General features: G+C 37.6%; 1 protein-coding gene across 1 annotated transcript; it reads right to left on the reverse strand.

Annotated features, from left to right (window-relative positions):
• Window positions 1-2,787: 2,787 nt before the first annotated feature.
• On the reverse strand, window positions 2,788-14,353 carry LOC143423859 (uncharacterized). Its single transcript, XM_076895467.1, has 2 exons — window positions 14,195-14,353; window positions 2,788-3,761 (listed from the first exon to the last, which is right to left on the reverse strand). The coding sequence occupies exon 2, from the start codon at window positions 3,754-3,756 to the stop codon at window positions 2,788-2,790; it is 969 nt and encodes a 322-aa protein (XP_076751582.1). The 5' UTR covers window positions 3,757-3,761; window positions 14,195-14,353.
• Between the last annotated feature and the right edge of the window lie 249 nt (window positions 14,354-14,602).

Here is a 14,602-nt window from a genome sequence, read left to right on the forward strand (position 1 = left end):
TTCCACTTCTCCTTTGTTACAGTTGTTAGGGATATCAGACTAGGCTGGCAAGACTTTCTTTTGGGAAAAGAAGAACTTAAAAGGACACTATATATACGTAGGATAGGTTAAAGATTTTCTCGCAACGTCTGGACTGAGAATGGAGTTCTTTTATACGCTCTGGTCTGGGAAAGAAAGAGAAAGCGAGCATGCGCGTGTGAAACGATCCTCGGCGCTTCTTCTTCCTCCCCTATCGATGACGCACCAAGAATCGCTTCCTATCGCCATGTTTAACTTGTATAATATATTTTTATAAGTTTAATAGATACTTATCTATCGTACGTCGATGTGTGTCGCTTCTGACAAACCGTCATGGCGCAATTGTTTTACAGAAGGTATCAGCTCAACGACGATCAACGACGAGCGAAATTTTTACGAAAGACTGGACAATATTACTCTTCCTCGACGAGATGTACATGCCTTTTCTATGTGTACCCGCGCAACGATTTTTTACTGCTTTTTTTCTACTAACGAATTGCAGGAGCGCGAAAGTAGCGGACATTTTTTATATTCTTATACCGTGTATGTTATAGGAGGAAGCTCAACTGTATCGAACCAATGGCATTCAGTGTAGTATAATAAAAGTATTTATAGTACTTTGTACTTACTAAGTATGCGTTGGCTGGTGTGCATGTATCCGTTAAGAAGGTGAGAGAGTCGGTGTTGGTTAGTATCTCTCGATTAAACTACTGTTTGGTAAGTGATTTAATCTGCCAAGTTTTAATTCATTCTTCGTTCTTCAATTTCGTTGCGCGAGTTCGTATGAGAACCACTCTGAACCCGTTACAGACACATTTGCGATAGTATCAGGCAACAATGAATTCCCTGCTTCGAAATACGTTATACGTTTTCGTAGTGTAGTTTAAAATGGCAGAATATTTGCCTTCCTTTGCTTAACAATCGTTTTAAGTCGTATGTAGTAAGTAAGTTAATAGTCAGTGACAGAACAACGTGTCGAGTCGTTGACACTCCGAATATAGAAAAAGATAGGAATTTCGTGCATGTACAATTTGTATATTATCATGTTGGTGGTATATGAAAATTCCGTTTGTATGTTTTTCATTCATTCTCTTTTCTTTCGTGTCGCTTCAAGTTAACCTATGCTAAAAGTAAAGTTCGTTAATTAGAAAGGCTGCGCATAAATTATAATAAATACTAAATATTATATACTCGAATCTTTCACAACACAGTTTCAAAAGTTGCGGCAGCCAATGAGTACGCAATGAGTTATTAATTGTATTGCAGAAGGATTCATTGTGAATACGTGTTTATCGTACCAAATGCATTTATATTTTGCTAGCAATCACTTGTAGCCAACGCCCCTCTGGACGTCGGTCTTCTCAATAATAACACTTACAAAAATTTAAGAAAAACTAACAATTTATAAAACTTAGATTTAAATGGCTTAATTTACTGATAATATACCTCAATGATAGTAAATTGATGCATCATCATACATTACAAGCTAATATAACGATACGTTTATTTAAATGATTTTATTGCACGAGAGTAAGTTTGAATTTTTTGTTGAGAATTTCAACTGAGAGAATCACGAGTTTAAAATGAAATTTCAAGTAATTGCAAGTAAGTAAACTCCTTTCACGGTGTCTGGGTGTGGTGTTAGCCGGTGATCTCTGAATTAAATCGGTTTGAACAAGTAGCATAGATCGCAGAAGTAGTCTCGTAACCAGCCAGGATATAATCTCCGAGCAGACTCGCGTCCCGAGTCAATATTTATGTTACGCCAGAGGGGGGAACACGTGAAACACGTATTTCTTGTTGAAGGGAGGAGTCAGCGCCCGGTTTGGTAAGGATTTTGGGAAAAATACTAACGGTTTCGATTTCTTAGGCAGAAAAGTAAAAGAAAATGCATAGCAGGAAAACGGCAATTATAACGTAGAGAACCTCCAATAGGAAAATATATAAATATACAGTTTTACAAGTAAATAAATAAGTATATAATCATATATAATTATGTACAGGATCTTACATGTATATCTTTTATTCAAGCATGAGACAGAATGGATAATTAAATATTAAAGTATGCTACTGTTTGAGCAAATAATCGCCGCGTTTTCGTAGCAATATTTGCTCATTCCTCGCATAGCTACTCGTTAAGCTTTTACGAATTTGTTAATTAATTAACATACAAATACTGATACTTCATAAATAGGAATTGTACATTTAAAAGTGGGTCTCGTACGATTAGCCGATTAGTAATGATACGTTTCAATTAAGATGTTCACGGTTGTTGCTTTGGTTGGCATCGTGTTGTTTCACATTCTACTCATTTCGTACGGCGTACTTGAAAAGTTAAAAATACAATGTACAATTTTGTCCTTTGCTATCGATCACTTTACACGATCGATCTCTTTCAACGATCATCTCTCTGTAACTGGGCAACGATCGATTACTACTTAATCGAGGCAACATTTCTATCGAGTTTATAAAATCCTGTGTTTCACATTACGAATCACATCGTCCGAATCTCCTCACGGTTACTTCTAAGGTTGCGCACATTACGCAATAAAGGGCGGTAATGACCAATTCAGACGAGAACCACGAATCGATCGGTTTCTCTCTCTCTCTCTCTCTCTCTCTCTCTCTCTCTCTCTCTCTCTCTCTCTCCCTCTCTCTCTCTCTCTCTCTCTCTCTCTCTGCGAGCCCCTCTCTTCATCTTTGTTTCGAATCCATCATAATCTAACAAACGAGCCGGCAATTCCTAGGTTTCGAGGACGCTCGTTCCCTTCATCGGCTTCGGTAATAAGAATCGTGTTGCTGGTAGTCCGGATACAGGATAGGCTGACGCGGCAACGGTGTCCCGTCCGATTTCAGGAGGAAAAAGCTGGCAAGCTTGCCGTTGAACACGTACGGTCCTTTGTCCAGATTGTTCACGAAATCGTCCGGTTTGTTGATCGGCTTTAAATTGGCCTGCCACTGATAGATCGACGTTGGCTTACCGTTGTTCACAAAGTCCGCCGACAAGCTGTCTAAATTGGTGATTGGGCTGTCGGTCGGTTTCTTGTTCGTCTTCTTCTGCCAGTGATAGACGGAGGTCGGTTTCCCATTGCTCACAAAATCGATGGGCAGGTTGATGAACGGGTTGGCTGGTTTCGGTTTTCCGGGTCTCGCGTACGGAGTGTGAGGCCTGAGACTGGCGGTCGAGTAGGTGGGCGGTTGCGAGATGTAGCCGAATCCTGGGACGAACATGTAGGGCGCCGGTGGCAGTCGTATGTAAAATATGTCGCTCTCTTGGAATCGATTCAGATTGGCTCTGGTCCTTCCGACGATGTCCGAATCGTCTTCCATGCTGTCTTCGAGGACGTAAGCTGCGTTGGAGAACGGTGGCTGCTCGACGATTGGGTGATTGATGAAAATGGCTTTGTGCTTTCGAGTCCTCTTGGTTATTTTATCTCTGGCTTCGTTGAACGGCTTCGGCGAACGAGGAGCGTCGTACTTGTTTCCCGCCTGTTCATCGTGGCCACCGAGCGATACTAGCGTCAAGCCTTTCGAATCTTTCGTTCCACCGTCGGCCTTCTCTGATTGCTTTTTTGCCGGCTGATTCGTCGCGTCCTTGCCGGTGACAATCTCCGTTTCCGTGGAAACTGGAAACGCATCCTTGTCCCGCGGGAACAATCGACCGTTCAGAGTGTCTTGAAGTGGTGTTGCTGCGACTGACGCTACGATGGAGAGCAATAAAACCAGCGAGCTTCTCATGATGACTGGAAGAAACGAAAGAAATTTCATTTTTTCACCTTGAGCCAGGAGTGCCTATTACACATATATTACACATATGTATGTAAAGAATAGTGTGACGATAAATAATAATAGAATCGAAAAACATCACTGAAATTGATACTTCATTATTCGCTTTTTCAAAACTAGCTTCGCGTTCTTTTCTTCTTAACGAACGGACGTACGCGTACCATAGAATTACTTGTAATTCCTCGGGTTTAATCAGTCATTTGGAATTATAGCGTAAAAATGAATAAACCACGAGTAGGTAAAGGTTTGTTTCTAATATAATTTCGTTCGAAATACCTATACAATTATTTCTTAATATTACTGAGTGAACGTTTCAGTATTTTTAGAAATGTTTTGATTTGAAACATTCCATTCCGAAGAAACAGAAAGCTCAGAAATGAGAATTACAGTGGTGTCTGTGAAATTAATATTAACTATATAAAAATAAGAGTATAGATGTAAATGGCAAGTAAGAAACGTGTAATTGATAGCAGCTCTCGAGACGAGTGTATCATTAACGAGTGAACGAAAGCAGAGCTCGCTTGCCACCCTACGGGTGGTGCGATTCGTCCTCGTTACAGGCACCGGCTATTATCCTTCTCAGCGACGTTGAATAAATCACGTGTCCCGGTGATAGCATATGCGAAAACATAGAATAAGAAGGAAAGAGGAAAGAAAGGGATTACATAGGTAGATGCGGCATTCAGCCTTTGCGCGTGAACATTTTCCGCGTCTAGGTTTCTTCTGTCGTGTCGCGCAGCGATGCTGCGAGCCAACGGTGGAAAACGAAGACACCAGGAATGGTAATTGAAAGCGGCTCATAAAATTGTTGATTTCTCATCTCCGGACGTAATATGCAGACTGTAATTCGTTTATTAGATTTTGTAATTCATATTACACCGCTTACCTGTTGTGTTGGCGATACGTGTAATTGCAACCCTAATTGCTTTATGGCCGATTGTTTATCATTAATTACTGTTTTCTGTTATAGCATATGCATTCGGAATGTTTTAGTGACAGGTAAACGTTTCCTAATTGAAAACGTTATTTAATCGCAATATCGGTTTTTGGTGATCAAGTAAAATATTTTACTCGTATCCTCATATTAAACGCCTGGAGTTGATTCAGTTTCATTTTGCATACCAAAAGAGATCGTGGAGTAATTAAAACGAAGCTCAAGCCTGCGTAAGTTGGCTTGAATCAGGGCATTCGATTATGATGCAATCTTTTCGACAATTTTCACATTGTAATTAATATAATCAGTGTGTATCTGATCGATTTAGAGGATAATTGCGATCCATCAGCGTTCTAATTAAACACCGGTTGATTGTTACACGATACCTTGTTATTATCGATGTGGGTTTTGTTTTACCTGAACTAAACCACTGTCAGTAAAGTAAAGTAAACGGACCATAATGCTTCCCTTTGAGCGTGATGCAGTCAAGTTACCGACATGCAGAAACTTGCGTTACCAGCATGTGGTCTTATTGCACTTGTTTCCCTTGATATATTTCGACGAAGAGATTTGCTGCAGCAGATTTCTATCATTCTATAATAATAGATTTTGCACGACAATTTCAGTTAGTCCTTGTCCCAAAAACATTTCACTCTCCACAATTTGTCTCTTAATTTACATATATTGCAAAATTGTAACGGATAAGAAGACCATACTGCCAATAGAGCACGACCGAAAAGGGAGAATACCTTAAAGTAAGCTATCCACTTGTTCCGTGTCCTTAAATCGTATCACCATTGCGTACGGTGCAACAATTGCCATTTACGTTGACACGCAACGATGATTCGATGCAAAGGTAAGTAACAAAATGGATACATGATTTAAAGGTGGATATTCATATTTTGCTTATCCTTATATCGTCTCAGATAGTATCAACGTATCAACGTGAGCAGCAATCGTTGCATCGTCGCGTATCAAAATGCGTGTATCATCGCATCACTGGACGAAACGAAAAAATGATTACCTTGCCGAAATTAAACGTTTGGTACGTATACATATGTATATCTGTTTTTATGGGTACCTTTGTGAGAAATGGTGTTATAAGCCAGCTTGTGGCAGGAAAGACGAGACGAGACATCAGGAATCTTGCGGGATGATGGGTCTTCAACGAGGCGTAGAATTCGCTGCCCCGTTAGCTCTTGGTATTATTTTAATTATTCGAAACATGTAAGTAAGATTTTTAAGCTTCGATATATTGAATAGAAAGTTATGGGATAATGGACAAATCGTTTTGGTCGTGCGTACGTAATTTAATCGCTGTTTATTCATACTTTTTCTCAGTGAATTTAATTTGATATAATACGATTGACCGAAGAAGAAATTTGAAATGTAATGTCAACGATTCTCCACTTTCCCTTCAATCATTAATATACAGGTGTTGTCATCGCGTCACTTCAAATTCGTCTACGTGTACATAGGATTTGATTTATAATATTTTTAAAGCATTTGATACATTTCTTTCCTCGTACTTTGAAGAGGGAGAGATTAATGGGGAAATAATGACAAACTCGACGCATTGTTGAACTGAATAATTGTAAGTTAAAGCATTGCGAGTGCAATCATTGAAGTGGAAACCAAGCCATTTCTTTCCACGATTTCGACATCGCATCGAACTGATGGAGGTACGCAGTTGGTGAAAAACATATGGTATGTAACGAGTTCGAGACCTCCACTGACTTTTTCTGATGCTGGCCACGTGATTGATTGCCAGGATTTTCATTATCAAATGAAATGGTCGCGAAAACTACTGTGCACGGTTAAACGTGCGCGTTGCCATTAGACACGTAAGCTTTGTAATGATACTTGAGGGTTAAACTTGGTATATCGTTTTACATAACTCTTTTATTTCTATCCGTGTGATAATTTCATCGAAAGCATGCCGTAAGAGAAGTATGCTACAACATAAAGGTTGTTCAAAACTAACCCATTCACTGCCAGACAAATTTAAAGCGTCTTGCTCTGGGTGCCAAGGTTCTATTTTAAGGAAGACATGAAATTTCATAAAATCTATTAATACTAACTTATAAATATATTACTGAAATGGCATTTACAGATCACCCTTTCTAATAATTCCTAACTCAAACAGCTATAAACTTATTCCCTGACCAATTGCAATTAATCAAAAATTGTAGCGCAAGCTACGAGATATCTCGTAGTCGGCAGTCTTGGTAGTTGGCAATGAATGGGTTAAATTGATTGATTTCTACCAATAACAAGAATACAAAATAAGATATGATCATTATGGACACGCGCGAAATGCAGAAATCACATTAGATACTAGACGAGAATTAAGGCAATATTTTATGCAAATATTTTACGCTCTTTTAATATTTCCCAGATCGCGATCGATCCCTGTTAGTCCGCTCAAGCATCCCTAATTATCCAATTTTACGGTGCTGACTTCCCTACTGCACAGCCTTAATATTCGCACAGCGTATATGCTGCATGGGTATATAATCGAGCACTGACAGACCAGAATTTTTCATAGTCTGATTCATACTGTGCTCGAAAAGATACGAGCACGTGTTACAACAACGTCTTTGCGTCTAAAACTATTCAGCTCAAAAGGTTCTTCCCCGCCTTCAACTATAATAAAATATTCTATAGTAGAATAATGGAACGGTTAGCGTACCGAATAATAAATACTAATTGGCAACTAGATATTAATGAAATCAACTACTGGGAAACAGAGTTATCGGTATTCGTAAGATAAACACTTGCCATTTATCTGTTACAATAAAATAAATAAACAATAAAAATAATGAGTAGAAAGAAAATTAAAAAGGATTAGAAGTAACATGTTAACGGGGTTGGAAACGTATTTGTGGTACGAAACAACTAAATTCGGTATCATCGATATATCAGTGTGATGTCGACGGCGGTAGCACATGGATGTCTTCTCTAACGAGCGAGTTTGCTAGACTTTCACATAATTGCACCTGCAGCCACGAGAAGACTGCGAATAGATTCCTGTGAGATATCCTAATCATATGTGAGTCAAGGTATTCTAACTTCGTACAATGTCCCCCTTTCTTGTCGTTAATCACAGGTAACTATGGGACACATGGATTTCCGAGAGACTCTATCTGATTTCCAAACTATTCTTCTCGAAATTCAATTTTGTATTTAAGAGAAAGAGAGAGAGAGAATACTGAAAATACTGCTCCATACAACCGTAAACTTTTGTATTCAAATTATCACCGTTTATAATGATTGTATAGTACAACTATAACAAGTCCAAAAAATTAATTGATCTTCACTGTTCGAAGCAGTTGAATATTCGGTAATAGCTTTAATTCGATTTCAATTCGAGATTGGAGGCACGACACATTTTTATAATATGTCTAAGTTATACGCAGCGTCGGAATTTAATAAATCAAAGAATAGAGTAACAACGATTAAAATCGTCAGTTGAGTTTTTACATTATTATTGATCCCTTTTGCTGCTATAGATGTATTATAATTGCTATAAAACAAAAGTATACGTATTTATATATGTATTTACATACGCGATATACTTGATTCTTATTGCATGACACTTTTTAACTGTTTGAAAATGTGTGTTATCTATAATATATTATAGAAACAATGATGAAAGAAGCAAATTAGGATTATTATGTCTATTATTTCTTTTAATGTTGAATTAAAGATAGGTTTATTAAGAAATTGTACACCTGATATGGTATTCAATTCAGTAATAGTATTCCGACACGTAATTCCAAAATAGCGAAAGGGTTGTACGTTTGAAACGCTCTTTACGGTGAAATTAGCAACCTATAGGTTTTTCCCCGATATTTAGCGCTCCGCGTAAATTTCTGTGAAAACTATGAAATCGATGTAAACATTATACTCATTGAAAGAGAGAAATATATGGTAAGTTAGTAATCAACGTGGATTTCTATCGATGTTACAATTTACACGCGAATTAGGGATCGTCATAAAAAGTCGTCATGCCCATTAAAAATCGTCGTGTCTAATCTCGTTGTTAAGTCGATTTCACGCAAATAAGCGGTTTCGGTAAGAACAGGGGTGTCTTTTCAATGAATGTCGAACCAGGCATGCCGCTACTTTTTCTTTATTTTTTTTCTAATACGATTAGCTACTCGAATGATAGCTTCTCAATTAGGAGCATAACTCTTGTCGAATCCAAACCGAAGTTATATATGTATGTATGTATGTATGTATGTATGTACATCAATGGAGAGAAACAACGCTGCGACGACTCGTTTCAACAGTTCTGAGACGAACACGGAGACAATGTCATGCTGCGCAGACCCAGCGTTACGACAATTCGCACAAAAATTCTGTCGAATCGTGCCGTATCTTTAACTTTTTGGATTCATTATACCCGGTGCGTATCGTTATCTCCTTAGCTCGAAACTACTATACATATATAAAAAAGATTGAGAAATGGCATGTTCTTCCTGGGTCGAGCTTATATCTCGAACGATACTATAATATTACATCTAAACCGAGTTAGATTCACGTATTCGTGTCGAAGATTCATTCGCAGCTTCTCTTTTTCGAGAAATCGATCGCCTCCACCTTCCGCCCCTTTCCTTCCTTCTTCGACGATTTGTATTCAGAGCCACTGGGAAGTGAAATTTGAAACCGGTCGGATGTGTTGTTAGGCTACGGGCGTGCGAAAATTGTCCGCCACGCGGCGGTTATCCCATTGTCAACCGGTTCACGAACCATACGCTTCGGAGGTAAGAAACAAGCGTACGATTTTATTCACCGCGTAAGCGATGGAATCCGCAATGGAATTTTCACCTGTTCCTGATCCAACGATTCGGCGAAACCCGATCGATTTCCGCGATTACAATTGATTCTGTTCGCTACGTTTCGATTTTATTCTTTTCTTACGCGAGACATCATTTTCCCATTCGTGGCCACGTTTCAACGAAAAGGATTATTCTAACTATCATCCAGGAAATTGAGTCATGTTCTCTTCTTCGGTTAGTAGAAATAATTTAAATTAGTATGTTTATGATAAGGCCAGACATGGCCAAATGCTTTTGTCTCTGGGCTGAATCGGAAAAAAAATGATTTCTCGGGCTTGACGAAATATTAAAATTAAACATTAAACAGATCATATCGAGTACAGATGAGCACAAAAAGTTTTCATTCTTTATAACGGTATCTTTTTTCAAACATATACTAGGAGTTAAATACTAATATTGAAAAATTGTCTGCGGACCGTATGTTGGTCATGCTTATATTATTGGCAGATCGAATCTGTCTATCTATCCTTTTTATTTAACAGTAGTTATATAATATACGTAGATAAAAATATTGTAAAATGAGGAGATCTAGTAGTAAGACTATTTAGCTTTACCAAGATGATATGATATATGGTACATTGCGCTAACATTGCGGTATTCATCCTTTTCATGAAAAATAGTGGTGATCGAATGCAATTTTTATCTTGCACACGTTTAATAAAAGTGAACAGAGGTAGTAGATGTGAAATTTAATCTGAATTCTCGATCGAAACGATCATTTCTACGCTAAATATTAATACACTAGTTTCCCAAGCATGTAGGAATAGGAATGGGAATGGGAATGTCGTTGTAAATATTTGAAATATACTTTAGAAATTGGATGGAGGTAGCGCTATAAAATTTTACGGGACGGGAATAACGTTTTGTCCGGCTTAGAAATATGGTATGCTCCTGAGGTGTCGATTGTCTAGTCAACGAAATTCTTCGCGACTTTCCCATGGCATACTCGGTGCTTGAATAACGTTCACGGTGTTTGTCAGTATCGGAATACCAATTAGTAGCGGTGATAAAGATCGTGATCGTCGCGTACAATCTGTTTGAATAATTTTTAAAAATTTTGCATCATCGTATATTCATTTGACAACCCAGTTACTTTCTACTTCGATTATCTTTATTATCACCAAACTCGATCATTTTTTTAATGGTTACTCTTTTCATCGACCATTGCTTCCTTTTCCTCTTAGTTTCTTGGGAAGTCTTGGGTACTTACACGTACAAACGTATCCATAAGAAAATTTTAATCTGCTTAAAAAAATGATCTTATATATGTAATCATAGAAAGATCTTCCAAGTTTCAACTTGAATTTTGATTATTTCAAACATATCTGTCATATTATACATGCAAACGAAAAATTTAACATTTCGTTACTAAATGTAAATCAACAATATTTTGTCTGTTGCCGGTGGCTACGCGTATACCAAACAGATCTTCTGTTCGAAATTCGTTCCACTGAACAAATTACAGACGAGGACGCAAACGACGCGACGTTCAGTTTAGTTACGGTTCGCATCTGGAATTGGGTTGCATCGAATTATATCAAGCGAAACACCTTCTTACTCGAGATTTCTCCCGAAAATTTCTACAAACCTCGAGAGTAGAAGCTAAACAGATTCGTACAACGAGTTGCATAATTTTGCACAGTGCTCTATGAGCGCAATACATGGATGTCGTTTAGATATACATAAAATTACAGGGGTGAAAGTGTTAAGTCCGAGTTCGACGGGTTCACGGTTACCTATTCCGCGGTGTGCTAAGTGCACGAAACGAATCGTTACGAGCATATCATATCGGAATGTCTCATACGGTTATCTACTTGGGTAAAGAAATTGTTAAATATATTATACACGCAATCGAAGACACGGAGCGAACTAAAAATTTCTATCGAGTATCATCTGAAGATTTTTCTATTATTTCTTGAATGCAAGACTGGTTATATTATACATATAAAACATGTAGTATTGTAGATTTAGGTTCTACATATTTCCAAAGTATCTCGACGACAGTAGATGAATAATTGAGAATAGTCTTTCTTAAAAATGAACACTCGAGATATGTACTTTTTATTAATAAAAATGTATTAAATATTTAATACCTTGATTATTAAAAAAAACTCGAAGTTTAACCTGAACCATTACGCTATCTCCAATTTAGCTTAATATGTAGAACACGTGTCCTTAAATTATGTAGGTAATATTCAACGTAAAAAATTCCCTGGATGATTTTAGTACACTATGTCTCCATTCATGTATACATTTATATTTGGTAATTTTTCTCGATTCCCGTAGTTCTAATCTTACCTGATTATCGTTCGATTTTGACGCATTCATCGATCAACTAATTCTCCCTGACAACTGTGGATACCGACGCGTAAGTAGCGCAAAAGAAAGAAGCATCCCCTTGTGACATGGAAATCCATATATTATAATAGAATCGGCATCGTTTCTCGAGTAACACGGCTGCAGCAGAAGCGACGGAATCTGAATGAACTTTTGTACCGGTCTAACATGCGTGCGTTTTATGGAAGAAACGTTTCCTGAAAACGGTGTCCGACAGTTATATGTATAAGTGAAGTGGCTCACATTATCTCGCCGTTAATGTCGTTCATAAAATTCCACGTAGAGCACGTAGACCAAAACCGGAGCAAGACGATAATAAAAGGTATTAAAAAAGAGATCACTGGGTTTCGGGAGCAAAAATTTGATCTGGTAGTCAGATAAGAGGAATTCATTTTCTGGCAGTAAAGGAAAATACGATAATTTCTTATTTTCTTCTATTATTTAAATCTGTATGTGAGAATAAATAATTTTTACAACAGGAAGCAGAAAATAGTCTGGATTAAAACATTTTTAATTGATAGACTCGCGGAAATCTTCGAAAAGTTTCTTAGAGGTAAAAATCCTATTATTGACTTAGGTACTTACACGTACAAACGTATCCATAAGAAAATTTTAATCTGCTTAAAAAAATGATCTCATATATGTAATCATAGAAAGATCTTCCAAGTTTCAACTTGAATTTTGATTATTTCAAACATATCTGTCATATTGTACATGCACTCTGTAAACTTGGAATATCATTCGGAAGCTATATGCATTATACCATATATTATACATAGTAGACTGATTGCTTGAAGATAGATGCAAAGAGGATCAGCTAGATATCATTCTTCCAGCATTGTTGAAGAAAAAGTAACCAATCAAAAATTGTTCATTTCCATTTTATCGCGCTGATTGTTCCAATAATATTAGAATTCCTGTATCCGTCTCCTCTTTCGTTTAATACCAGATTCGTGACATCTCTATATAAATTAGTTACATTTAAAAATTCTAAATCGTCTTCGATAAATCATTTTTTCCGGAACTATGGGTTCGTATGCGGCTCGAGCTGAGCGAACTCGGCGTTGACTTTTGATAATCGCGGCAACTTTAACGGAACGGATGGATAACAATCGTGGTAAAATTGCATTAAACAACGATTCAATGATCTTCCGAGTCCGATTAGACGAGCGCGCACACCGTGGTTACTCGCGGCGAGGTTCTCCTCTCCGTTTTTATTGTCTACAAAATCCGAACTAACAAAGTAGTCTTTGCAGATGTATCGTCGAGGAAGAAATTCAACAAACGAAAAATCGGATGAGAACGCGTTACGACATCGTGGTAAAGAATTTTTTTGCATTCAATTCTCAAACCATTATTCTATTTTATTCTACATATATCACTATTATGGCTTCATACATAGTTAGTCGCGTTAATATAATTCCAGAAATTTACTTTGAATCAATTATGTAACCAGAAATATTACACAAAAAAATGTACAATAGCACGTTACAACGGCATATTTTATTTAAATTTCAGTCAGAAAATTAAAGTAATAAAATTTTTGCAAATTTTACGTCGATGCTGCTCGTCAGTTTCGTATTGGACGATTGTCCAATTCTTCTTTGGCCTTCTTTATTATCGTTTTTATTAATCTTACGGTAGCTTTCATTTCACACGACATCGTGCTCTTATAAAAATAATTAAAATCTAAATTCCGATATAGAATTTCTCTGATATCTATTATAAATTGAATATTTAAGCAACACGATACATAAAGAATCAGATTTCTCGAATTATTACGTTTCTTTAGCTTTCACGGTTATAGACTGTGTATATACACGGTATACACGGTTATACACGGTAATACCCCGTTGCTTGTTGTATATTCATATCGAAATGGAAGTTGGAATTAAATGGTATATTAAACGTGAGTAAACGTGCGTTCCCACAATAATTACATGCCGCGCACATCGGTACAACTGATAGTTCTCTCGTATCTTCTAAATCGATAATTAAAATTAATCGCATTCTGCAAAAAGAATCGAATCTAAATGAAGAATACTATTGCGCGTTAACGTAAAGGACAACTGCCCATATAGAATCAGTCGTTCCTCGATATTTCATATTAGAGAAAACTCGAAGATGTTCCCTCCGTTTTGATGAAAAATCATCTTCGGGTTTCGACTTACGTAAACGAAACACTCATTGGCCTGCCTTGGCGAGTCCTTCGACGTATTCACGCCGTATCGCGTCGAGTAATTACAACCACGGAGAGTTTGCTCACGGTACCCACCTCGTTTATCTTTCGAAGAACAGGATTCCCAGAACACAGAATGGTGGAACTCTCGCCAGTGTCTCTCGAAAGAACTACTTAAAACCGCACTCGCTGCACCCGTGAATGATCACCAACGCTAACGACCACGACCCCATCCGTCTTGTGCATCGAACGAATTTTAATCCCGGTCAAGTGTAACACATCAAAACGATCTCTCTTTTGTTTATCTTTTTTTGTTTCTTTTTCAAAGATGTCGGTTTGGCCGCGTTTTAAAAGATTTTTCACCGACTCCGTGAATCGCGATCAGCTATCAGAATGGAGACTTTTCTTAGGACCGTCTCGTACTTATGTCGCTGCCCCCACCTGTAGAGCGAACGCGCCGCGAGCTTCTCCTCAAGTTCTTCAGCGTTGGACGTTCGAACAACC

This window comes from Xylocopa sonorina, chromosome 5, assembly GCF_050948175.1.
Source record: "Xylocopa sonorina isolate GNS202 chromosome 5, iyXylSono1_principal, whole genome shotgun sequence".
Lineage (NCBI taxonomy): Eukaryota > Metazoa > Arthropoda > Insecta > Hymenoptera > Apidae > Xylocopa > Xylocopa sonorina.